Source organism: Phaenicophaeus curvirostris, chromosome 12 (genome assembly GCF_032191515.1).
Source record: "Phaenicophaeus curvirostris isolate KB17595 chromosome 12, BPBGC_Pcur_1.0, whole genome shotgun sequence".
Taxonomy (NCBI): Eukaryota; Metazoa; Chordata; class Aves; order Cuculiformes; family Cuculidae; genus Phaenicophaeus; species Phaenicophaeus curvirostris.
The window spans coordinates 1,227,540-1,254,880 of record NC_091403.1 but is presented as its reverse complement, the minus strand read 5'-3'; the positions used below and the strand labels follow the sequence as shown (position 1 = coordinate 1,254,880).

Sequence of the window (27,341 nt, the reverse complement as noted above, 5' to 3'; positions counted from 1 at the left end):
TTTTTATGGTATATTAAATAGCATCTTTTATTTGCATTTTAGAATAGTCTTAATTTTAGTTTTACTCTGTGTAGAACAGACTTTTCGTAACATTACATTGTTCGTCCCCTATAGCTCTCAATACTGCGCTGCTGTGTTTGCTGAAAAACTAACATTTTGTTTATTCCTAGGATATTCTTGTTCCCCTTGCTCACTTTTACTACAGTGGCTGATAAAAAAAAGTCTTGATACGCATGTCGTATTCTATGCTTTTGTGGTATTTAATGTGATTTGAGAACTTTTTATTACGCAGTCCAGTTGGCAAAGTGGCAGTATTCCAGAGATAATACAATACAACACTGACATTAAAACATGACATTAGATGACTGATCTCCACTTTAATTTAATCTAAATCTTCCTGTTTACTAAAGGGGGTTTTCTGCAGCAGTTGTTAGCAATATTTTATTCTCTCATTATGTGTTATATGACATAATTTATTTAATATACTATTATTGTTGGCGTTCTATGAGGCAGTGACTACATCAGTGGACAAGGGAAGACCCATGGATGTCATCGATCTGGATTTCTCTCAGGTCTTTGAGACGCACCCCCACAACATCTGTCTCTCGAAACTGGGAGAGAGTTGGGCTCTGAGAGGACCTTACTGCAGTCTTTCGATACTTAGAGGATGCTTATAAGAAAAATGGGGAAGAATTTCTCAGCAGGGCCTGTAGCAATAGCACGAGGGATAATGGTTTTAAGTTAAAAGAGAAGCTTAGGCTAGATATTAGGAAGAAGGTTTTTTGCTGAGGATGTTGAAACGCTGGAATAAGTTGCCCAGAGAGGTGGTAGATGCCCCATCCCAGGAAATGTTCAAAGTCAGCTTGGATTGGGCTCTGAGCAACCTGACCGAGCTGATGATGTCCCTGCTCACTGCAGCAGGGTTGGGCTGGAGGACCCGCGTGATCCCTTCCAACCCGAACCATTCTGTTAATTTGTACAGTTAGTCAATTATAACCATAATATTAATAAAGATTTATGTTAACTAATAGCATTAATGCAGATCCTTCAGGCAAGAACACTACTGAAACAGACTTTCTTGCTATTTCAGTGTCATGTGTAAGCTTCACACATCTCCTATTTTCCTTCTAGAAAGAAAAAGACAGGAGTGTACCTGTCAAAAGCAGAAGAGTTCCTTAGAATCTAGCAAGTATGTCAGATGCAGTGACTCCAGGGCTTATTTTCTCCCTCTTCAAAAGTAAGGAAACCTGTGAGTGTGTGTGTTTGTGTGTTTCCCATCTGTGCATTTACAATACGTAGTTCTGTGACTTTTTGTGATCTACTAGGCCTTTTCTGTACCCACATTAATGTCTTGTATATAATGCAGAGCCTTTTTCTGGTCTATTACTGTTTCTTCCATAACCTCATGTTGTGTGAAGATCTACAAAGATACATGCAGTACCATCATAAAAAAACAAACAGAAACAATTGGAGGAATTTTCCCATTACGCTTTACTGCACAATTGGCCATCTATGAAAGGGGAAGTTTTCCCATTTCTTTGAAGTGTTTTCATGACAGCCTAGCTTGACTGGTGGCAGAAAACTATGGGTCTAAGTGAGTATGGTGAGAACCTGACACAGTCACGTAGTTCTAACTTGCACTTCATGGAACAGTTTATCCTGGTCATTCATTTGAGCTGCCAAATATAAAAAAGGGTAAATGATTTTGCTTTGGAAGGAAAGAATGTTCACCATGTTTTCTCAGTAGAAAAAGATGATCTCCACAGAAAAAGTGACTCTTATTTGACTATGGATTATCAAGAAGAAAGGGTTGGCTAGATTGAGCAATTCAAAGAAACTTGCAAGCAAGCAAATAGCCCTGTTTTGCTACAGTCAGGTCTATATAGTGATATAGATATATAGCTGTGTATCCGGTATGGTGCTAGTGCTGTTCTGCCAGGTTTGATGTGGTGCTGCCTTTTACTATTACTGACAAAGTTTAGGTTACAGCAAAAATAAGAATACTATTAAAGTGAAGAATTCAGGCTAGAACAAAGTCAACCTGTACTGCCACTATGTAGGACTTGTACACGTAACCATTTCTTGCAAACTTGTAATTCTAAGATTTTATTCTTAAAAAGAAAAAAAAAACCACTTTAAGTCAAAATTATCCAACTATCACATTATGCCTGACGAGCATGACTTTTATTTTATCACAGGATAAAATAAGCTTAATGTAGAAAAAACCCCAAGCATATGCATGAATTCCACTAGTGCTCTCTGATATGGCTTATTCATGTTGAAAACTACTGGAGGGGAGAAATCACCAGGCATACAATTTCGATGTGAGATGCAAAAAGAGAAAGAAGCGTAAGTAACATCTCTTCCCAGAAAAGATTTTAAGAAATTGATTGCCGTCTGCAACACATCACAGTCTCAGTACACTAAGATCTAATTAATTAGTCTTGCTAACTGCATATTACTAGAACTGTGAGAGAGGTAACTCTGAGCAGAGGTGTGACCAGACCTTGCTATCCTTCTGGAATGTAAAGTCACTAATAGCGTTCATTTTTAGACATTATACCTGATGGGGAAGCCTCTGAGCACACGATAAAGAAAAGAAAAGAAAAGAAAAGAAAAGAAAAGAAAAGAAAAGAAAAGAAAAGAAAAGAAAAGAAAAGAAAAGAAAAGAAAAGAAAAGAAAAGAAAAGAAAAGAAAAGAAAAGAAAAGAAAAGAAAAGAAAAGAAAAGAGAAAATTGTGAAAAGCAGGGGATAACGATGGTTCCCTGAAACAAAGGGTGGAATCCCGAAAAACAAAAATTTAGAATTTTGAAGGCTAAGAAAAGCACATCTATGTCTGAAATGTTATGTTAGATGTGTTAGAGAACTACCATGAAAAATTGGGAACGAGGACCAATTCATAAAAGCGTACTCAATTGTCTAGAAAGAACACTTCCTTCATTTCCTTTTGGTTGTTTTTTAGTTGACTAGAGAATTCTGTGCATGGTAGCTGTACACATCAGGATAAATGGATCAAAATGAAAGAGTGTGTTACTAAAACTTAAGGAGCTTTTCCTGCCAAAAATTATGTGCATGCCTCATTTTATAAATTAGCAGTAATTCAGACCCTTATTTAGCCTCATTAATATCTTTGATTAAATCCTGATAGGAATTTTTCCACATCCATGAATGTAAAGCCTGAAGGCAAGTTGGATGTTTCATGAATGCATTGGAATAGTTCAGAATCCTAGTTGAAGACTGTTTTATATGTCTAGTTGTACATTTGCACGCTTACTACAAACATGAAAAGCACTTTTCTCTTTCAGGAGGTACAATGTATATGACCATTAACACTATACTGTTTTAACCAGATTACCAGGACTATGAAAATTAATGTAATAGGATTTATTTTAATTAGAGGCAAGTACACAGTAATCTACTATGAAAAGAACACCAAAATGTTAGCAGAGTTCATTACAGCAATATTGTTTATGCTAAGTATTCAATTTTTTAAAAAATCATGCTAAGCTTGATTTTAATAAGATTTTTCTTTTTTCTTTTCTGAGAAAACTTTAATTAAACACTTCAACCCAGAAGGGAAAGGAATAGTAAAGTATTACTTTTGGCAGGGATAGACAGAAATTAAACTGAATGCAGGAAGACTGCAAGCTACTCATTTCATTGTCCTGTCTGAATGAAAGATGATAGAATCACCAGGTTGGAAAAGACCTCTGAGACCATCGAGTCCAACCATAGCTATCTGCCATTAAACCATACCCGTAAGTACCTCATCTACCTGTCTTTTAAACCCTTCCAGGGATGGTGACTCCACCACCTCCCTGCATAGCTTCTGCCAGCGCCTGATGACCCTTTCGGTTAAAAATTTTTTCCTAATGTCCAATCTGAACCTCCCCTGGCGCAGCTTGAGGACAGTGATAGAATGAAAACAAAGAGTTTAAATGATAGAATAGTGATAAACAAGACGTTTACAATGTGGATGAAGGAATCAAATCTTAATTTATGGGTTTAAGCCACTAAGTGCCCAGGATTTATAAATATTAATATACACCAAATGTTCCTGTAATTCCAGTGTAGGTAAACCTGCAGACATTTTGGTGCAGACTGCAGATCTGTTTCCCAAGTGATTATACTGGTATTGTATACCTGTCTCTTCTAACATCCTGATAGATCATAAAACTCATGATACGCGTATTAAGCTTAGCAGGTAGGAATCAAAAAATGAAAAGCTAACGAAAAAAATGGTAGCTAAACCTAATATCAAAAGATATGATGCTGTAGGAAACTCTTTTTATGAGTATCTGGGTCTACACCTGGTGAAAGAATCAGTTTGAACACTAGGTTGAAGGATTGGTTTCTCATCAGTAATTAACTCAAGCCATGCTCCAGTGACATCTAATACAAAATATAGACCAGATCTGTTCATTTCAGATACAGGTATTTTTGAACATCAAGTATGTATTTTTTTACTTCATTGACTACATAAAGGATTTACAGCCCTCTGTCTTTACTAACTGGTGTCAAGACTTTTCCAGATGCCACTATGTTATTTATAAATGATAAAAATTCATGTGCAGATCAACAATCTTGCTACAAAACAGATTTTTATAATAAATAAGCACTTTTCTGTCCTCTGCCTCAGAGAAGACACAATCAATTCTAGCTTCTCTTATGCACTGCAGTTATTGCTACTTTTGGCATAGATGATCTGGCTCCACATTTGCTGTGAGTAGACCAATTTTTTTTTAATTGCCCCAGCATAAAAATAAAACTGCCGTTACGGCATTCCTGATGTTACGCTATCAAATTGCATAAGGCCTTGCGTCCTGGAGAAAACACAGGAATAGCAGAAGGGAAAAAGAGGAGAATTAAACAACCTACTCTTCTTCCCTGAACACAGAGCATGAAAGTTTGGGCTCGGGTTGTGGGGTGTGGGGTGTGGTGTGTTTTGGTTGCGTGGTTGGTTTTAGGCAAAGAATAATCTCAAGAAAGCAATGCACTATTAAGATTTTGTCTGGTACCGTAAAAAGATTATCAAGTGAAGCAAAGTAGAAGCAAATCACCTTTTTCCTATTACGGCAGTTTATATAACATTTTTCTGGCCAGTTTGCCTTCTCTCGGTTGTTTTTAAACATTAAAATAACACAAGTATGCACAGTACTGTTATGCAAGATTTTATTCACGTAACATAAAATTGGTCATGGTATTAGTACTCTCTAAGACTGAAATAGTTCAACTTCCTAACATGTTCCAAAAAGAATCAACGAAAGATAGGAAACGAAGTTGTGTTTTAATACACTCTCTGTCCTCGCCTCTCACTATTTAACATTTTTGCTTGGAGCATCCAAAGAAAAAGCCAGACCCTGTTAGGGTCAGGTGCACTTGGCTGGCATAAAGTAGGAAGGCCATGCTGAAGTTGTTACTATTTACCGTGTGAGGGTCTAGTAGTGCAGGTTAGTCCATGGGTTTTAGTGAGCGTTGGACACAATTTTCTAGCGAGTGTTTTCCTAGAGCTGACCTGGGTAGTCTCTGTCCTGGGATCTGTCACGCTGTGATCTGCATCCCTGCAACGCCAGCACACACCACATGAACAGTCACTGGGTAATTACTCTTCTCCGTATAACCTACAACTTTTTCTTCTCATTATACACTAGCAGATTTGAGAGCTCGCTTGCTCTCTTGCCAGCCAAGCAATTTACCTACCATCTGCATGTAAAGAGCACCCAAGCAGTTATGAAACTGTCTGGTTCTTATTCGGCGCTGTGGGTTTTTGAGAGCAGTTCATTGGCTCTCTGGTCTTCGGAGTAGCAAGCATCAAAAATTAACATAAAGCTCTGGGTTCTGTTATTTTAGTTTTAGTTAAAGAACTCTACTTTTTTGAATCTGTGAAAATTCCTCTCTAATGTACAAAGGACAAATTTTGAAGATTAACTAAAGAGCCATAAATAGAGATCTCTCTTGGCACCCTAAACATTTCTGCAAATCTGTTCATTTTACTGCAGCAGTGCAAACTCTTCCTCAGAACCATCTGCACCACTACCGAGATTTGAAAACCAGAACACACAAAAAAGACCATTGATTAATGGATAATGAGCAAGGGCACTCTCAAACCCACTGCTCTTATCTTCAAGCCAACTGCCCAGGCAGCTAGAGCACACATTTCATCTGTCTTGCTCCCAAGTGAGAGACACAAATGCTACAGAAGCTCAGTGCATTTCTCTGAAGAAAATCAGCTGATTTCTTGCACATATCTAGTGTGATATCCCTCCTCCAAAACTTTGGCTGGACCTTAGTGACAAACAAATGGAGTGGACAAAGCAGTAACCGAACACCAGGATGAATAAATAGCAGTGAATATTCAAATGGAAATCACGAACTCGAGCTTCCTATCTGCTCATGTCACCAAAAGTGATGATGTTCCACTTATTGTGAGTGACCTCTCAGTGGCTGGAGATTTGCAGCACTGACAGTCTGAACGTGTGCTGGAGAGCACTGACACTAACAGAAAACGCACGGGTCTCTGCGAGACAGAAGACATAGTGTTTGTAGGAACAAAGCAAAAATACCAACACTTGCAAGTAGTCACTGCAAAACACATTCAGTCCGGTGATCTGTGCACATCATTGTGACAGCAGCAATAAATCACAAGCTCTGCAGCTGCTTAGAGGGAAGGATTCCTGTGAACCTGAAGCCAAAGACTAAGGTGGGTCACGCTGTACTGGGTTCACTCCTTTCAATAGGTAGGATTCTGGTTATTTCATTATGCAAAGAACATTCATGCCATCTGTCTTTGGCGTTTATGGAACATTGTAACTGTGGTATCTACACTGTGAATGGAACAGAAATAGTCCCCGCTCTTGCCTTCCTGTACTTTCATGTGAATACATCTCTTGGTAATCTATTATTTTTAAATGATACCTTCTACTGCAGCTTCTGAAAGCGTCTCTATCTTAGCATTGTGCTGCACCTTTTATCTGATCTTGTGATATACCAAATACCCCCACTGATTTCTGTGAATTTTGACAATGAAGTGCTATTCTGACAGAATAAAACTTCGGCTGAGTTACACAGCTTTGATCCCATCAATTCTCAGTGGGTGGGAAGCACACTAAGAAAAATTATCCAGTGTAGCAGTGGGACAGGGTTGTCTGGTAGCACGGAAGAAACGTTCTGTATAAGCATCCCAATGCTATTTTGACTGCAAGGAGTTTTATTCTTTTGTTGGATTAAAAATCAGGATAGTACCAATGTCATTTCTCAGTTACTCTTCATTCTACTTGATGCACATACCTGACATCTCCTGACAAATCAGATGCTCCAGAATCTCAGCTTCTCACTGGTGAATTATATTACAAATATGACCAAATTCAAGGTCGTAGCTAAAAATTGGAGTGAATATGATTAAATTAAATATAATGCATAGAGTCTCATTCCTGTTTCTGTCATCTTCAAATTTATGGAGGCCTTTCTGAAGGAGTATAATGGTGGATAACACCAACCTTGAGACTGATTAATTTCTGGGAGAGCTGGCTGTAAGGTTTGTCTGAACCTTCAAAAATCTTAAGATTTCATTTGCATTTTCTTTGCCACAGGTATTTTACAGTATAAAGAAAGTTGATTTGAGAGACACTGCTTTTCTCTTTACAAATGCATTGTCATAATACTGTAAAAATAACGTTTATCTGTCAACACACCTAACATGCACCAATGACAAATAATTCTGGTCTGCTATCTAATATTATTTAAGTTATTTTATTTCTTCTTCTAACCTACAATACATGCTTTTATCACCTTTTGTCTCAGTCTGTGTTTCTCTGAATCTCATTAGCAACTGGCTCTTTGCCCTTTGAACTCAATTGGCCTTCACTAGATGGAACAAGATGAGAGTATTTTTTGCTATTTTTTATCAAGACACCTTGCACACACATTCTTGTTTTTCATATATTTTCTGGCTAACGTTAGATAGGAGGCTAGTAAGGAAACGACCCATATAAAAGCCCTGTGGATTTCATCTTGGCTTCTCCTGCAGGCTCCACACTCCAACATCTTGAGACATTTTCAGACAGTTTTGATGCTTCCCCCTCCATTATCATAAGCTAAATTTTTCATTGCAGTCTGTTGGAAGTGTTCTAGAAACAACTAAATTCATCCTCTGTCACCTACACAGAGTGACAACGCCGTCTTCCATTTGTTTAGCATTTGACATATAGCGAAGCATTAGAAGAAGCAAACTCACCCATCCCCAGGTATTATTCCTTCATTTCATCACTTTGTTGTATTTGCTAGACACTGCTAATTGCTGTGGCACATACGAATATTTTTATGTGACCTCGTCAACCCAGAGAAAAGAGGAGTGCTGTCACCTGGTTCACACATGCCACTTTTCCATACATCTTATGAGTAATTGATGGAAACACGCACAATTGAGCTCAGTTCATGTGGGCAAGGTTCACAGGTGGTTTATAAAGATATTGTTCCTTTTTTCACATTTGTTTGTAGAACGGGTACACATCCTCTAACCTGGGTTTCAGTAATAACTATTGGTAAAGTTACAGGGAAATTGACTTAAAGAATAGGAGAACGATATCAAAGAGATGAACAAACCTGGGAAGTCAGACAACTTCAGAACTGAATTTAAATGATCCTCTTGTGCCTGCCTGCTGCATGTTGCCTTTATCTTCCTATGTCTTTACTAATAACGATGGCGTATTTGCTTATGTAAAGTGAAGGAAGCTAATGGGCAGAAGTCCTACATAGAATGCGTTTCAAAATGCCGCCGAGTAGTATTGACATGTGTGTAATCTAATTTTACTTTTATCAGGTAACCATCATGCGTTTTTATGCTGTATATAGCAACAGATAGCGTAATATAGAGCATATACATTCTGTAACTGAAAAACATGTCAAGCAAAAACCGACTATGCCTAGTTTTAAAGGCGCTGGCTGTATTTCTACATAGCTGAGTACACGGGGGTGATTTGCAGGCAGTATTTACCATCACTTTGGGGGAGGGCTGGAGGAAGGCAAGAGAAAGATCTAGCCATGTTTAAATAACACATAGGATTTCTTGTGTCTTCCATGGGTTGATTAAAATCATGTGTTCCTGCTCGTTCCTTATCCTTTATCCCTTACAGAAGGAGCACAAGGCAATAATTTGCAGCAAGATTTTTATGTAAGCGTCCCCCTTACATGGGTTTTATGCAGAAAGGAAACATATGGTTCTGAAAGAGCGCTAATACCCAGGTACAGCTGGACTTTGAAGATTTTAAGTGATCCAGATAAAAAGAATGAGCAAATGCCTCCCAAGGGAAACTCTGGCTGTCCTGACACTGTTCTTTGTCACAAGTGTAGCACTTATGGGGAGATGTCTGTGGAGACCTGAGAATAGAACGACGATTGTATTGGCAAAAGAAAAATAGGCATATAAGCAAATAAGACAAAAATAAACCCTTAACCTGGCCAGCAATAGAGAACTTAATCATAGTCTACAAGGCTGGCAGCAAAGAAAAGCAAGCAAACTGATTAATTCATCTATTGTTATTAGTTAATGCAACAACCTAACATTTCTCCATGACAGCAACATCTCTGTGCCAGGTTTTTATTATCCTGCGGCACTGGCACTCTTAAAATTCCTATTACTCAGAGATTTTACATTGATTTAAAATGGAGTTCTGTTTGTTGGATATAAAGAGAGCTATCACACATAATTTAGTGTCAGACCTTAGGTGAGAATCAACCCTGTTTTCTATGTAAAAGACTCATTGGATTTGAGGACAAGTGACTTTTACAGAAGGAAAGATCTATGGCACCCAATTTATTTGAGGAGCTGATCACAAATAATGATGCTCAATCTTTATTCTTATCAAACAGAAATATCACATAGCGCCAACCATACCTAATCAGGCTTCATTACTGTGTGCTCCGGAATCCCAAACAGAAGAGCTAGAGTAGACACTGTCATTAACTGCTCTCGTGCAGGTTTATGTTCCCAGGAGACGCTAGATTGTCTAAGGGATAGAGAATAAACTTGGTGTAGAGAATGTGAAATTCAGGGCAGAAAGTTCACAACAGAAGGTATAGGAAACCAGGGAAATTTATAACTCCTGTAGTTTCACGACTGCAAGGGGTAAATTAAAGGAGCAGGAGAAAACGAGGAGGAAAGATGGAAGAGAATTGCATAATCCAGTCAGAGGCCTGAGAAGAGGAGCCTTTCAAAGTTCCACTGGGATCGGTAGCAAATCCAAAGCTTACTGTTAATGCTAACAGGAAAGCTAAACCAGAAGCCACAGGCCAAGTCTGGATAAATGAAGTTTTATTTGGCAGGACTACTCAAAGTAAAAATCCCATTTCAGAGATAATCCACTATCCTATCTATAGTTAGAACAGCAATGAAAATAAAGTTGCTAATACAAAAACAAACATATAAACCCATCAATTTCTCTGAATTCTGCAGAAAGAATGTATGCAGCTAAGGTGAAAATCTTGTCCTGGGGCTGCCACTGGATAACATGTCCCTAACTAGAAGGATTAGAACTACCATGACATAAGAAATCCTAAGCTAATTTGGAAGTAGAACAGCTGAAGAAAGGCTGTTCAACAGAAGTTGGAATTAGAGCGAGAGGTTAAATTGCTTCAGATTCTTTCTATCTGTGCTGATCTTGATGCCAGATGTGAGAGTCTGTGTGAGATGACCATCACAAAGCCACCAAATCTTTCATAAGCCAGGAATTTTAGGAGGCAAAGTCTCAGATATTGTATCTAGGTGTAAAATAAGAAAAAGTTCCTTCTATTCTTTTCATGTAAGATTATTGCAAGAATAATTAAAAAAAAAAGAAGGAGGGGAGGGACAGTTGGGTTTTTTTATAAATAAAGAGACAAAAGATATTGAGCCAAAGTTTAAATTACGGTAGCTATTTTAAAGCAACTAAAAGCTGTTTGACACATTTTTAACAAAACACATCCAGGGACTAAATACAGAAATGTGCTTGACTGAGTGATTTCCCACATCAAAAGCAATAAGCTATGGAAAGCCTTAAGTAGGTCCAAATTGCAGTCTTGTTCTACAGTATCTGCATGAGTGTTTTATAATGTTATAGGTTATTAAGCATGTTGATGTAGAACAATATGCAGCAAGGCTGGCTGCTCATAGATCATAAGAGCACAAAGAGATACTGGCTACATAACAAATTAGTAACAGCTGGATGGTTTGGAACCAGAAGGCCTAACATGCCAGTACAGGGCAAATTTCACTCAGTTTACGAAACAAGACTACTTTACCTAGGGCAATAAAACAATGCCTCTAGATTGGATTTTGCAGAACCTGAGGCTGCCTTGTGAAACTGTGTGATAACTTAGGCATGACAAAGATGCCACCGCATCAGGGAGCCCAGCAGAGAAATGCTGGAAAGATTCTGGCTTGAGAAATCCTGATCGCTTGAAGAGCTGAAATGAATAAAGGAATTAAGCTTGAGGTTACCAAATTAAAAATGAAAGTCTATGCTTCTGTTCTTTAGTAGGTCTTTGTGAATATTTTGATTTCTTTAAGAAATAAACCATTATTCTATCATAGTTTATCTGCAGAAAGACCTCATTTTATGAAGTGCTTAATATTTTCTGCTTTTAGATTCTCTTTTTGCAGAGAGGTGGGATTTTTTTTTTTCCAGCAGAAACACTCTTTAGCTTTAATGTCATATTTCAAAAGACATTTTCTTGCTGTCTTTTGCTCTTTCCCTTTGACAGACACCACTGCTGAGTAATGCCCAGGGTCGTACTTTTGAAAAGCAAGTTCTTTCTTTGCAGCATTGCTGCAGGACCTATGGCAGAGCATATATCCAGAGGACTCAGCACTTGTCCTTCTACGAGATAGAGGTTCAGTTCTGTAAGGGATGTGTCTGGCACAAGTCTTAGATGCAGATCAGTAAAGAAATATGAAAGGGAAAATCAGCAACTGTAGAAATGCTTTCACATTCACGTGTGTATACGATTTTGGAATATTAAGCAAGAAATGCATTAAATGTAAGGTAATTTGTTCCAGCGGCAAACATACAGCAAGCTATTAGTCCAGGTTATTACTTGTTGGGACAAAATCTTTGCCACAGACTGCAGGGAGCTTCAACTCAGGTTGAAATAGTTGACCGAACTCATCAAAGATAAATTTATTCTGAATACAAAGTCTTGAAATAACGCCGAGGTAGCAGTTATTTCCCTAAGAAAATTTATTACCAGAACAGAACTTGCTTGAAAAAGAAAGTCTTCTCACATCTCTTGGCAGAACATCAGATATCTTAGTAAAATACAATCTTTTTCTCCTACAACAAATTTCTACAATTAAGAAACCTTAGTACAACTAAGCATTCAGGTCATATTTAGTGACAAACCTGTTCTAATGTCTCTAGTGGGATATTTAGCATTAATACATCATTGCAGAATGATGGTCCAGTTCGTTCATTGCTAAATGCTGCTTCCACAAAATTAATAAAAGCTATTAATTGCAAGGAAAGCAGAAGCGGGGTTTTCGTCACATGATGGTTCAAGAGATAATCCTTGAGCAGGTTTGCTAGCACCGAAGGTGACAGATTAACAAATCCTGGCTCCGATGGTTACTATAGTTCCAGTCATACGGCAAGTCTTTACAAGGACCTTAAAATTTTCCCTACAATTCCCTATTAAAATTTTTCCCTATAATTTGATTTCTACTCCCTAGTTTTGTTCCAGCATTGTAGTTCAACTGGTTTTATGGTTGTCCAATATAAAATATGACTAGTCGGTGTGTGACATGTTACCTCTACAGTGTATGAACATATTTTGATTTCTACAGCACTGAGTCAGCATTCTGATGAGTTAGCATTTATATTCCCGACAGCTGTTTATTCCTCTCAATGTAATTTCAGAGATAAATGTCCAGAAGGGATTTGCTGCCCCAGATCTATCAGAAAACATATTTAAGATATTCTGTGGTATTTAAATCATAAAAAAGTATTATTCAGTAGTGCTAGGACAAAAAGCATTTAATTTTTAACATTAAAAAACTAATTTAAATTATACTATGTTATTTTTTAAGTATAATGTTGTAAAAAGTCAAAGTATTTTCATTTTCTATGCCAAAATTTAAGAAACATATTGAAACTTCCAATCACTATTTTTATTTTACTCCTTTTATTTAGGGTTGAGAAAGTAGCCTTGAAAAGAAGCGATAGGAACCAGTGCATATAAAGGACTGAACTGCTCCTGGAATAGCTGATTGATTGTGTCTTTCTAAAGCCGTGGGACTACTTGGCACAGGGGAACATAAATCTCCATAGAAGGCAGAACCAGTAGATGAGGATTCACTGCATCCTAAAATTCTGCAGGTGATGCTGCAGGGTTATTTTGGCAATTATGGTGCAGGCTATGGTCATACAGACACCATCAGTTTTTATCTGCTTTTTGTTTTGATTTTAGTCCTCTCGTAAAGCAATGCAGATAGTGCAGAGCAGCATAGTTTTTATTTTCTTGCACTGGCTCTGTAGCATCTGTAGGACACAGTTATAACTAAGGTGACAGACAAACCAAGAAATAAAACCACAAAATAAGAGTTTTAAAATGCAAGCAGTACTTTTGATGCTAAACTCTAATAAAAGAGCAAAACTCAAATGGACTCTAGGACTTTTTTTCCCACAAATACTTACTTATATCAGTAAATGAGGTTAAACAGGTGAAAATCTTCATCCATATTTACCGTTAAAATTTATGCTATGGGGCAGACTTTATTTTGAAAAAAAAAGTCTTGAATCTAAGCATTCAAGATCATTTATATGGCTGTAACATATGAACCATAAAAAATGCATAAGTGGAAGATAATAATCTCTTGGATCTATTATTGAAAATTTATTCGGGTCATTTCTGTACAAGTGTTGCATTGCCAACGTAGACTAACGTATAGTGCTCTCAAAAAACATTAAATAAATCTTGAGATTGGACAGTGGTTGCAAATTATTTGATCCCTTCTAAAACCAATCAATAATCCCATGTCTGCATTTGTCAGTTTTCTTCTGGCTTTACGATGGCAGTACTATAATTTTGTATGTGTGTGCACAACATTTCCCTGACATTTAAAAGATTAGTGACGAATGGGTGTCAGGGTCAGTATATTTGTATAAAAGGTATTCCAAGTTTAATGCATTGCTTAATTACCATCTGTGTGGATAGTACAATTTCTTATTTATACTTCAGTCTTAAACGATGTGGAAAAAATGTAATTTTATTGAATGAAATGCTGCTTTAAGTGATTGTGTATATGGCTCTCTTCCTCTTGAGAAATCATTAGCTCGCACAGCAAACTCCTACATATACTTTCTCTGTTAGAACTGTAAAAACTTTGTGCTGAGGCTCACATGACTATTCATGCAATAATATCCAACGCAAAAGTTTCCAAAGCGCTCTACCATAGACATTGTGAATGATACCAAAAGCAACAACAATGGCAATTTTTTTAACCATATACAAGTGCCTGTTTCTTGCTACTATTATGACTGGTGTTATTTGTGTGACTTCAGTGCCTGGAGTTCCCAGGCGAGACTGATAAATGTGTATTCCAACCTCAAAGTGTTTACGGTCTAAGTATGCCTTTATGGAAGTACAGTTATGACAGAAAGGTCTAAATGTTGTTATCACCTATAGTTCAATACATTCTTTTCCTGAGCGGGCAAGCAGGGCGTACTTCAACAGCACACTTAGAAGAAATATTTTTATGGCAGTTTTATGATTCACCACTGTTGGGGTGGATCTGTAGGAAAGAATATGTAAATTTACAGAGAGGTAATCTTTCTAAATACAGCCAAGTCTTAAGAGAGAATGCTTCCGTGAGGAGTTCATGCTAAGATGTGGTCATTTTGTTATGATCTCTTACCAATGATTGGCTTAAATGTAAATTAAGTTATGTCAAGAATATATGCATATTCCAAGTGACGGATCAGCACAATACCGGTGGGTATGCATACTACTGAGTCCAGCTCCTCTCACACATATCCCTTCTCAAAATTTACTCTTCCATTTTGTTAATCTTTAACAGAACCTCCTCACTTTTATAAGAGGAAACAGTTATAGAAGAGGAGAATCATCTCGAGAGGATAATACTGGATGTGTGACTGGCTAGCTGAGCCCAGAGGCTTGTGCTGAACGGAGCTAAATCCAGTTGGTGCCTGGTCACAAGTGGTGTTCCTCAGGGCTCAGATCTGGAGCCAGCCTTGTTTAATGTCTCCATCAATGATCTGGCTTAGTCAAAATGGTGGTGTTGGGCTGACGGTTGGACTGGATGAAATTAGAGGTCTTTTCCAACCTTAGTGATTCTATGATTCTAGGTACCTGGGAAACACACATACCGTAAAAAGGCTTTCTGCATAGTGAAGAGAAAGCTTACTATGCGTGCAGTAGCCCCATCGCAGCTCACCCAGCGTGGCGTTTGGCTGGATTTCTGCTGCACTCAGAGTCTTTCTGACGCAAAGGCAACCCTTTAGGCATTCCTAGCCAAGAACAGCCAAAGCTAAGTTAGAGTAGTCTGAGGCTGCACTGCTCAGCTGTAGAAGCCAAAAATGAGGGAAAATCAAAGATCAGAAAAAATGTGTTCAAGGCCAAAAGCTACCCTCATCCTTTTTCCGGTTTTATTGCAAGCAGAACCCAGGGAGAAAAGATAAGTGGGTTCTGGATATTTTGAGTCATGGGACATTGTGTCAGGAGGCACACGTAATGTATTGCTATGGTGATGGTTTCCACAGTTGGTATTTTTTTATGGAAAAAATATCTGTATAAGTTGAGTAGCTTACATAAGCTACTGCTACTTTAGTCAGAACTGTCTTTTAGTTGTCTATAGTATCTTAGAATTTGTCATGTTTTACATTTCGTGCAGCAAAGGTAGCACTTTACAGAAGTGACAATTTATATGGATGAAAATGCAGACTAGTACCCTGAGCTGAGGAGGCTACTAACAAGTGAGTCTTGTCTTTATTGTGACATGCTATACGTACCATGTAGTTAACTACGGCACCTGATAACTGCTAAGAAATTCCCGTAATAGACTGGAAGGTACTTCTTATGGTATTTCTAAAATGGAAATCTCCAAAATTACTTGTGAAAGACACTTGTTCTGGCATCTTTGTTTGCTTTTCTCTTCTCATCCTTCATTTCTCTTTCACACTTCTATCTACCGCTGACAAAAGCCATGGCTTATCTGTTCCAGGTTCCAAACTGAGATGAGCAGCTTCCTGTCAAAAAAGCCAATGCTACTGGACAAATCGACCTTGACATGACTGCTGTGATGCCAAAAGTCACCAACTAACTGGTAACATTTGTTAGGTATGTCCAGTGCTCATTTTTTATTGTGGGTGCATGTCATAAAAGTATCGGGTGGTAAAGAAGCTCAACAGTGCTGTCCTTTGGCTCATCAAAATCTAATCTCTTGAACCTCAATAAACATTTGGGATCAGGCATGATGTGAATAAAATCTTTTCTATATGCATACTACCTGCTCCCAATTTACAAAGCATGTTTGCACTAAAAATACCTGCAAAATTAGGGATGGCATCTTCACAGCAGTAATACTGGCAATGACTAGGGCATGCCAAGTAGCAGATGTTTGGAGGAAGCCAGTCAAGGTCTTCTCTCAGTAATTGCTGGCAAGAAATGGCTGTTCCTGCTTTCTTGATCCTTGATTGCATATGCTCTATGAGGAGGTACATAATCAATGAGAATTTTCTCTTATAAATTTTTCCCACATACATTTCATCAGGAGAGCAGGATTTGTTTTCTGTTTTCAATGCCACTCCAAATCATTCAGATGTGGAGAAAAACAGAATCATAGAATCACTAGGTTGGAAAGGACCCACTGGATCATCGAGTCCAACATGGCCATTCACGAAAGACCTCTGTATTTCCATACTAAGCATGTCCTTAGAAGCTCTTTTGAGGACTACATGCTTTTCTAAATAATCCTTGGGAGTAGGAAAATATGAGGCAGAATAAATGAGAGCACCAGAACCCACTTTTTCCTTTCTAGTTGCTATTTTACAGAAACACCTATCCTCCCAGCTTCTTTCCCCAGCAAACACATACAGGTTTGGGAGGGTGAACGAAGAAGAGAAGTATAATTCAAGCTTATGAGCCTGCTTGCATAATAAAGAGGATGAATTTGGACATACAGAATTCCTCTGTATAGAATACGGGATACAATAAATCCTGCTTTTTTAAAATAGTGTATGGCATCGGCAGCACTGAAGGTTAACTGGAATGCTGCTTTACATTTCTACGTGAGCATTACTACATCAGTAGTGTAAGGATGATTACAGGTAAGAAACTACCATTGTGTTCAAAGACTGCTGTGGCCAAAGGGACATTGCACACCGTAAGATAGCATGTTCAGTATATAAACTGGGGGAGTTGGCCAGGGGTCGGGGATCGCTGCTTGGGGATGGGATAGGCATTGGTCATTGGGTGACAAGCAATAGTATTGTGCATCACCTGTTTTGTATATTCTATTATTAATCTCTCTCATTTGCTGTCCTATTGAATTGTCTTTATCTAAACCCACAAGTTTTACTTTATTTCTTTCTCATCCCCATCCCACTGGTGGCACAGATGCCTGGTGCTTAGCTACAGGCTTGGGTTAAACCACGACATCCTGTTGTGTCACTGAACACAGCACAACTAGGCAGGACATATCAGCTCCTTGGACACCTTTTCGAAGCAGTGGGTGCTGTCATGTCCAGTGCACCCTACTTTGGTCTAGTTTCCCATACTTGCATATCCGATCCTTTAATTCTCATCCTCTCCTTTTTTCATTCCTTTATTTCCTTCCATAAGCCGTTTCTTCTCTGAAATAAAGAGTTGGAGCCCTCTCCATTATTTTTCCAATGGAAAGCATTCTGTCCCATGCATTTGGTCATCATTGCCTTTCTCTGAACGTTTTCTAGATCTAATGTAACATTTTTCAAGATGCAAGCAGCAGGACAGCCTGCAGTATCCCAGGTGTGAGCAAACTGTGGCATTATAGACTGGCATCATTATCTTTTCTGTTTTGTTCTTCTTTTGCCTTTCCTAACAATTCCAAATAGTTGTGTTTTTGGACTGCTGCCACTGGGAGATGTTTTTATGAAACTATCTATCTGTCATAATAAACTCCCACTTCTGAGTGGTAGCAGGCAGCTCAGAGCTCATCATTTTATTCATAAAGCCAAGAACACTTGCCCACATACATCATTTCACATTTATCTACACTAAATTTCCTCTGCCATCTCGTTACCCAGTCACTTAGTTTTAAGGCCCATCTACAGTTCTACGCATTCAGCCCTAACACTTCCTACGGTGAGTAAACGTGTATCCTCAGCAAACTTTTCCACTTCACTGCTAAGACTATTTTCCAATCAGTTTTTGGGTTTGTTAAGGTGAATCGATCTCCTGCAGAATTCCCCTGGTGACTTCTCTCTGTACTGTCACCGTGCTTACGTGATTGAAGGTTTAGGAGGAGGCATGATTATGCTGCTGGGTAGTGTGGTATTTGGTACCGGTCTATGGGGTGTTGGAGACATGTCCCTTAGCTCAGACTTCAAGCGTAAGAATCATTTGCAGTACTGTTCTACGCTCTACCTCTTGCAATGGGATCCTGCATATTAGCTAGAGTTCATCAACCTGATCTGTGACTTCTGGTTCAGCTGTGCCTGACACTGGTCAGGAGGTGAGGGGATTACTTGGTGTTTCCCAGCAGTGGAGGGCTCTCAAGATTCTGCATTCAAAAGTCATCTTTAAAGGGACTTTTTCTACACGCAGTCTAGCATACACATCCCCCTTCATGTGATCAGGTACATGAAGTCTCAGGTGTAAGAAAGAGCCAGTTTCAGAAGGCTAACTTCTAGTAGGAGGTGAAACACCAATAGCCTTTCCCAAAGGAGTGCATTGGGGCATAGAAAAAAAAATTTAGAGCAAAGGAAGCTGAAAAGTGCACAGCCCATGCACCATGACCCAGTAAGACAGGACCCAATACAGCAGTTTAGTAAGGAAACTGTGTAAAAGAGGAGTAGAAAGTCTACCGAAATGTGATTTGGTTTGATATACCCTTGCAGAAAAAGGAACTGTATGTAATCTGTTGGAAGTGAGTGAGTATACCAGCCACATATCATAAAACAGATAAAACTTTAACTTTTAGATAACTATTGGGTTTTACTTGGTTTGGACTTCATGGGCTTGATTTACCACTACAGTGCACTTAATTTGTTGTTTATGGAAAGTGGGTATGAATGTTTCCAAGTCAGCAAGGAATCATCTGCAAATGCCTGACATGACAATTATCCTGTCTGTCGGTTTGGGGTTGTACTCTTCACTGACTTGTGTTTGGATGCCATTTGTTCCTGTCTAGAGGGCACAGACTCCAAAAGGGTATTTTGTTTACCATATGCAGTAAAGGAAAGGCAATATTTGCCTCTATATCTTTGAAAAATCATAATTACGTTTGTGTTGGTTGGTGAGGAACTTGGACTGCCTAAGCGATACTGGCACATCGAACCAAGAAATGCTTCTGAACCTCTCAAATGTAGCCTCTATATCTGTGTGTGTGTGTAGTGCCCAGGAAAACAAATCATCAGTAATAAATGTTACGATATTGTTACAATTCTAAATCATCATTCACAGCAAGAATTTCGAATAGGTAGCCAAGGAATTTTCTAACCCCAGTGATACAGTACCATCTAGTGGCCAAATGGAACAGGACTTTGTCACAGCTGGTACCTTAGTTTTCAGCTTTAACTGCCAAATGTGGCATAGATGCTGCTTGGTTTTATTATTATTATGGTGCAGAAAGCATCCTACTACTTCTATTAGGCACGTTACTTACTAGATAACTTTGCAAATCTAAACATAACAAGGTTGTTTGTTACCCTGGCTTGTGCACCCGGCTTCTTCTCAAACAGCTTTTTGAATCCTGTAATTTTGATTGAGGAGGGCAAAAGATACTAGAAAAAAAATGGCTTTGCAGCCTTAAATCCAACACTGCTTTTTTGAGATGTTTTTATTTGTTCAATTACTATTTCACTGAGTATTTATTGCAAAGAAAAGTAAGATATATCTCTAAAGCAAAAAGTTTAGGGGAGTTTTACATTACAAATTGTATGAAAAATGAGAAGAGGCCAATTAATTCAATAAGCCTAATATTGTAACACCTCCTCAATCATACTGTCTTAGTGTGGATTTATGTAACTCAGGATTTTTTAACTGTTAGAAAACAAAATGTAAATCTTTCCAGCCCAATATACACTATGGATAATCTGATGTTTATGTAACGAAATTGTAAGAAGTTAAATAGAAACTTTCAATTATAAGCATCAAATTGCCCTCTCACAGAAGAACCCAAGTAATTCCTTTGTGGCTGCTGGACTATAATGCCTTGTCAGATAATTTGGTCTTTGTTCTCAACAGTGCTGAGATTAAGGCATTAATTTAATTTTTTGGATTGTGCTCCTAGTGCTCTTACCAAGTTCTGAAGGAACAGAGAACACATGCCAAAATGCCATTATAATTCTAATTTCTAAACTAATAATGATGTTTAGAGGTGATAGATGCCAATATATGGCTTTCCAAATAAATTACAAAAATCTGGTTCTGCGGCTTAGCTCTGCACTTCTTCCTGGATAAATGCTGTTTACACAGTTTGTACACATTAATTTTTATTGTCTAAAGCAAAGTGATGATTGTCTCCTTTCCGGGAGGACTTATAATTAGCAGTGAAGTTTTGCTAGACTTAAGTGTTTTTCTTAAGTAAACTTAAAACTTAATTTCTTAAGTTTTTATATTGGAAACTAATTTAAGAGCTGTAAAATACAATTCCATTAGATTCAGAAAAGTATTTTCTACAATAGAACTGAGCCATTCCAAAATTTTAAGCATGATTGGGAAATCCATAAAGCAGATTTCAAATACCAATTAATTACATGCACTATAAAGCATGTGTGCACATATAATCCATTTGCATGAAAATGGAAAAGCTGTGTGCAAAAATCTTTTGTTGGTCGCAATGTGAAAATAAATGCCTTGTGCTACTATCGGTGTCAGTGTACAACAGGATGTGTGGAAAGACTGGCACGGTCTTTAAGACTGGCACAATTTAACCGGGTGTCAAGGTATAGTTTTCTCCAGGACACTGGTGTTGAAGCAAATTGCACGTTATCGCACACCAGTTTATCTTCTCTTTGAGTTCTCTGTTTCCATTGAGGTGACTAGTCCCCTCTCGCTGACTTCTGGGACTACATCAGAATCCACACTTTACTCTGCGGGGAGAGGGTATTCCCAGCATCTTCTTTTTTCTTCTGCCAGGGTGTATACATGACTGATAAACTATATGCTCTGTTATCAGGTGGAATGTATATAACTACCTTATAGTGAGACTACCTGAATCTGCAGATGCTGTCAAGTTCTATGATATTCGGTTGATTTTTTTAGAGCTACCAAGTATTTCCAGCATGGACTGGTTTCAGGAAAGCTGTGTGTGTCTACTACTTCCCTAATGTAGTTCTTTAGCTGCAGGCATTTCTTAATTGGTTTGGTTTTGTAAGTGAATTGTCTTGTGATGTTTCAGGACCAGTGCTACAGAATTAATATACTTAAAGCCAAATGGCATGTATTCGGGCTCTGAATGACAGCCTGTCTCCTGGAAGTCTTGTGAGTGTGTATGGAAAAAGGAGTTCTAACTGGAATATCACTAGTTGTGGGGATGGATCAGCCCATACTCTACAATATGAGCTGTATTGTATCAAGTGTCTTCATATTCTGTTACAATTTCACATTTCACTGCTACTCAAGATGAACTTAACCTCTTATGACCACATTTTTCTCAATCATTTCACAGTCGTTAGGTTTTATTACACTTTTACAAGCTACTGTAATCCAGTCCCTCTCTGAAATAGACCAAAACTAACCTAGACATGCAAAAGTATTAAGGCTTCATAATTTACTGTTTATATGCCACTGACACATCAAAGCAGCAATACAACTTTTAACTACTTTTCAAGCACTTTTCTCAGAACGTAAGAGTCTGTCTTTGCTGGACATATGTAAATAATCTACAGTATTTCTTAACAGCTAATGAGCTACTGGGAGCTCTAGTCCATTCTCAGCTAGATTCCTTACTGAATTAAGCAGACGCCTGAACTGAATGCTATCTACATAAAATGCAGCATTTTAAGACTTTCCGAAGTTTTATTTGTACCCTCTTTTTAGGTTCAAATCTCTGAAGCAGGGATTTAAATCCCAGTATCCCAGCGTGTATCAAGTTATGTCTTCCTTAGCTTCTGTTCCTCTTAAATAAAAATAACAGGAACACTCATATTAACTTAGTCTGTCTCTCACGTTCCAAGAAAATTTATGAGTAAAATGTGCTTCTATATATGCCCTTAGTGCTTGAACACTGAAAACTAGCAGTGTCATTAATGCACTGCTTCATTGCTGATTACCCGTAGTAAAGACCAGAGGTGACCCCCAGCATTCACCAGCACCAAAAGATGTTCGTTATATGAAACAGAATCATCACTTACAAATGCCAAGTAAAATCACATGCAAATGAAAAACTTGGTGAAAGCACCAGTGCTGTACTTCACTTACACGGAGACTAAGTGACAGGAAATATTGTGATCATTAAAGACATCACGACACTGATGATATTAACCTGTATTTGTTGAATGATCGATTCAGTTGTTCCTCAGCAGGAGGGCTTCCTTCTTGGTCCCACATCTGGCAGGTTTCGTGCAGCTCCATCTCTGATACAACCCTCAGTTTTGTTTGCTCTGATAACGCTGGGAAACGTCTATGCATACGGTCTGGAAAACAAGAAAGAAATTTCTCTAAAAGCTGATACATGGTTCAAAATAACACCTACACTTTGATGTGATTCTGTCTATAACATTACATTTTGCGTAAGTGTCTGGTTTAGGTAAATAATTTCTTTTGGCCTTTTACAGATAAAGTCGTTCCAATACTCATATTTCCAATAGACTTGAGAGGTATGGGTCAGACAATTTATAGGAATATTGGAAATAAACCCAATATTCTTACTCCATATAAAGTCCCACATGGCCAAAATGAACAACTTATTTCCTACTGTATCATATGGGTAAGTAATAACCAGATGTTTCTCCTCATAGCAAAGCTCCTAGTGCTTCTATGTTCACTCTAATGTGAATTTTAGAAGACTAAAAGAATCAAGTCGCTAGCGTCTTGAAGAATAAATACTGCTGTAATGCCCCTTCAATTACTGTGGGTATAATTACTTGAAATAATGAGAGAGAAGAGTTCAAAGTGGTGTCAAACCATCTGTGTGCAAACAGCAGTAACATCACTCACTGGCCACATTTCACTAACACAGTTTAGTTTTTGCAGTGAATTACTTTAGTCCAGAGACTGAGTGACCTCTTGGAACTGTGCCGCATTTCCAGCACCTGTCAAATGATTCTTTCTGTAGGGCATGAAGACAATGGAAACACATTAAAATACCCATATCTGCCAACAAGGGCAGGTCCAGAAAGCAGAAATCGGCCCCTGCTGCACATGCAGTTGATCAATACCAGGGATTGATTCTGTTCTGTGTGCTCAGTCAGCCTGCCATAAAGAGTCTCTTTAACGAGTGCGGTGGATGGGATGGCGTTCAACTGCTGCGTTAGCTGGGGTGTCGAAGCCACATAGCACGGGCATCGTGACTTCTCATCATGCGTCTAGACAGTATTCCTTCCACTTTGATTCCTTTGTCCTACCAATCAGCTTTTATAGGGTGAAGAAGAAAATTATTTTAATGGAAATAATAACTGATGCTCTTGTTCATCATACCCTCCTGTACACCTTATAACAGGGTTTATCAAAATCAATCTATAAAATTCCACAATGCATGGAAATCCATAATGCATAATCCATTTTATTGAGTTGACAATGTGCGTGATTTTAAACAGATTATGTTCATGAATTCATGTGCATATATAGCATGTGTTTTTATTTGCCCGCTATCCAGCAGACTATTATTAGCAATAACAGATTCTAAAACTAGCTTTGCACATTTGATGTGTGCTACTGGGGGAGGGGAATGAGGAAAGAGTGTAATAGTGGCTGAGCTAAGGCAGCCTGAGGCATTTTTCTGCCTGCACAAGGCACAGACAGACAGAATGGATTGGGGACGCTGTTCCAACAGTATCCTTTACTCTTCTGGAAATGTGCAGCATTGGCTTTCTCCTTTTTCTTTATATCTACTGTGATGTTGTCAGGGAGACAGAGTCCTTCACTTGCACCCAACTGCTGAGGCCGTTGCCCTTTGTAACAGAAATAACCCCCAAACCCCGTACTGAAACCCACTGGAAGATTTAAATCTCTTCTTAAATGTTTAGGTGCTGCAGAATAAAAATCTCCCTGTGCTGTCTCTGCAGTTAATTCAGAGAAAGCCAAAACTTCATTCCAATATGCATGTTCTGGAAGACCTGGCTTTATAATGTATTTCTAACCCATTTTATTTATATTTGTATGCTTTAAAAAAAAAAAAGATAGCGTAAAGAGGCCTAAGAAGCCTTTTCATAATGCGTCTGTCCATGAAGTGCATGCTACGTGTATTAAAATCCACAATGACATTTGTGAACCTCCTTCGATTTTCTTGTAACTGCCATAAACCCATACCGTAAATTGATCTTGAAAAGATACACTAAATGGGCGTCTGTTCATAAGCTAATGATGGTAAAATATCTGTTGCCCTATCAAGTAATTGGATCTGTAGCAGTCAATTTTAAGAGTAATCCAGTTTTCAAGAGACGACGCCGACTATAGCTCTTTTAAAGGTCAGAATGGTTTTAGATTTTAATTCTTCTTATTTATGTTATTAAAATTCTCACAATACTCAGGCTTACTGATCTTATGTATAAACAGTTGCGATACTAGGATGATTATACTTACTACTGAACGGATTGTTAAAAGACATGACTATTTCAATTAAATTCGAGGAGGACATTCTGTATATAACCTTTGAGCACAACCCTGCAGTCATTGCTGAGGAAACTCTAGCTGACTCAAAAGACTCAAATTTGTAGTATAACAGACAGAAAAAATAAAAATAGGTCACTAGGATATAATTGCAAACACTCTGCACTTATTTTTTCACATTATCTCTGCTAATATCTAGTAAAACATTGTTTCTCAAATAGGCGTGAATAGTGCCTGATGTCTAAGTAGCATTTTGATTAACTTCTATTGTATTGTTGATATTTAGTAGGGCAATCTTTTTCATGCAGCTGTTTGCAGATAGGTGTAGTAATTAATGTGACTAACGAGAAGAATGTGAAAGGGATCAATTAGTCGGGCACGATGCCTACAGAACTTGTAGACTACAGTCTATTTTTAAATATTTCAGAAATAGGAAGGAAAGTAAACATTTCTAAACTAGGCATTATCAGTAGTACTTAGGAATCCTTTTCCCAGCCCTGACTCTTATTCATTAGTAGCAGTAATGTTAATTTACAGCATTTTGCTACCGGTCTAAATGTTCAAAGTATAACAATAACAGATATTTGTTTAATAAACGTTCCTCCCCATCCTTTTCTCTTCTACAACAAAGCAGCGTAAAGAAGCAAATACTCTCATTTGGTACAAAAGAGAAAGTAAACACTAATTATAGCAAATAACAATTAGCGTCAAAGGACGTTACCAATATACACTTAAGCATTTCAGAGCAGACAGTGACCTTACCTTCATAGGAAAGGAGAAAGCATGTCAGCAAGTTAGGGCAGACCTCCTCCAAAATGGAACAAAAAGCAGAGAAAGCACTTGGGCCTTTTAAAAGGAGTTTATCTAAAAAATATTCAGTCCTCTTCATGTAGCTCTCCTGGGACCAAATGTCTTTGTATTCCTCCAAGGAAAAGACTCTCTTGTAAACCAAATATGACAGCACTTTGTTCACATCCAGCTCCTCCAGTATTTTCTCTCTCTGATTGCTTGGGATTTCAGAAAGCCACTTATTCTTGTTTTCATTTTGTCTCTTGGTAGATTTTGAACAGTTATAGAACCAAGATTTTGCTGTTCTTCCAAACATTTTGATGTTTAAATAGAAAATAGAAAATTCTACTCCTGCATTTATTGTGCAGTATTCAGTATGCAAAGTAAACATAATGTGGATGGACAGAATGCAAATACATACTGCTGTCTGTAATTATTGTAATTCTAATGGAATAAAGAAAGCCTACATACAAATTATAAAGAAATCTCGCTCGGTGCCTGCAGCCTCCTAAGAGGATTACATTACACTAATTAGCCCTTTACAACCGTTAACAGCTTCTGAACCATAATGATGAGACTGAGAATTGCTTAGTTACTGTTACTTTTTAATTCTGTAACTGATCTTCAAAGATATCCCTTTGCAAAAAAAAAATAAAAAAAAATTCATTCAAGAAGACAGCTGATCAAACCAAAATCATCTGTACAAACTACTACAGGACATAGAATAAATTGTCTTCTGTACACTTTAATTTTGTATTCCTCAGAGGCCATACCCAAACCACAGCATAAATGATTTCCACTACTGATTCTTTTGTAAATTATTAGCTTTACATTGCAATGGATTTACACATACAGAAAGCAGGCCACTATGAATATATTGTAATCCCATATGCAAAAGGTTAAAAAAAAAGGTTACAGAATAAGAACGTTTTTGTGAAGGTAAATATATCACTGTTAAGAATAACAACACTTCTGTATGTTTAGATCTTATAGTTGTGTCCAAGGAAAAGGAAACACTGGCTGGCGTCCATTTCGTGGAGCAGGTTTATCAGTGGCGATTACCGCAATCCTCGTGGAGGTGTTCTGCCACTGATAATCATTCACTGAGGATCACACATTACATAACCTCCCTTACGCAAATGCTGCTTAAGATGTAGACTTTTTGGTCTTGTTTTCGTGCTTTCTGTCAACAAAAATTCCCTGCATAGAGAAGTGATGAGTACTTCCTGCCTCCTCCTCCTGTTTCTAGTCTATTTTTTTCTTTTTCCATGACTTCCAGTGGATGATGCATCCATGGCCTCAGCCGTGTGGTCCTATCTGCAGCTTCCTCAAGGGGACTTTACCTGTTGTGCAGCAAACAAAAATGTATTGCCAAGCTTTTAAGAAAACAAGTTTAATAATCTTTTCAGTCCTGATGGTCTTAAAGCATCAACACTGTATCCTCCTGTCAGGCTGCCTCTGTTTCAGAAGTTTCAATTATTTATCAGTCAGCGTGAAAGCTGACCACTGACCATATCATAATTTCAGATCTGTATTGTGTGTGCCACCATCCAAACAATTAACTGGCCGGGCTTCACAGAATTGTTTGGAA

The 27,341-nt window shown here is 38.1% G+C and overlaps 1 protein-coding gene and 1 long non-coding RNA gene across 8 annotated transcripts in view; one reads left to right on the top strand and one right to left on the bottom strand.

Annotated features, from left to right (window-relative positions):
• The window catches only part of TJP1 (tight junction protein 1), a 174,326-nt gene extending 148,170 nt beyond the window's left edge, over positions 1-26,156 (bottom strand). For 5 of the 6 annotated variants that reach the window (XM_069866438.1, XM_069866439.1, XM_069866447.1 and 2 more), the window contains exons 1-2: positions 25,724-26,081; positions 22,677-22,827 (exon numbers count right to left, since the gene is read on the bottom strand). In XM_069866438.1, coding sequence (XP_069722539.1) covers positions 22,677-22,827; positions 25,724-26,066 — 494 coding nt within the window. In that variant the 5' untranslated portion in view covers positions 26,067-26,081. Of the gene's footprint in view, positions 1-22,676; positions 22,828-25,723 lie in introns of all 6 variants that reach the window. The other variant, XM_069866444.1, reaches the window with a different exon arrangement.
• Positions 1,131-24,655, top strand: LOC138725494 (uncharacterized). Of its 2 annotated transcripts, XR_011338248.1 has the most exons (6): positions 1,131-1,237; positions 6,001-6,701; positions 13,162-13,347; positions 16,212-16,327; positions 17,224-17,316; positions 23,387-24,655. It is a non-coding gene; the product is annotated as an uncharacterized lncRNA (long non-coding RNA). The 2 variants fall into 2 exon arrangements; XR_011338247.1 differs by lacking the exon at positions 23,387-24,655 and having other exon boundaries at positions 17,224-17,551.
• Positions 26,157-27,341: the final 1,185 nt, after the last annotated feature.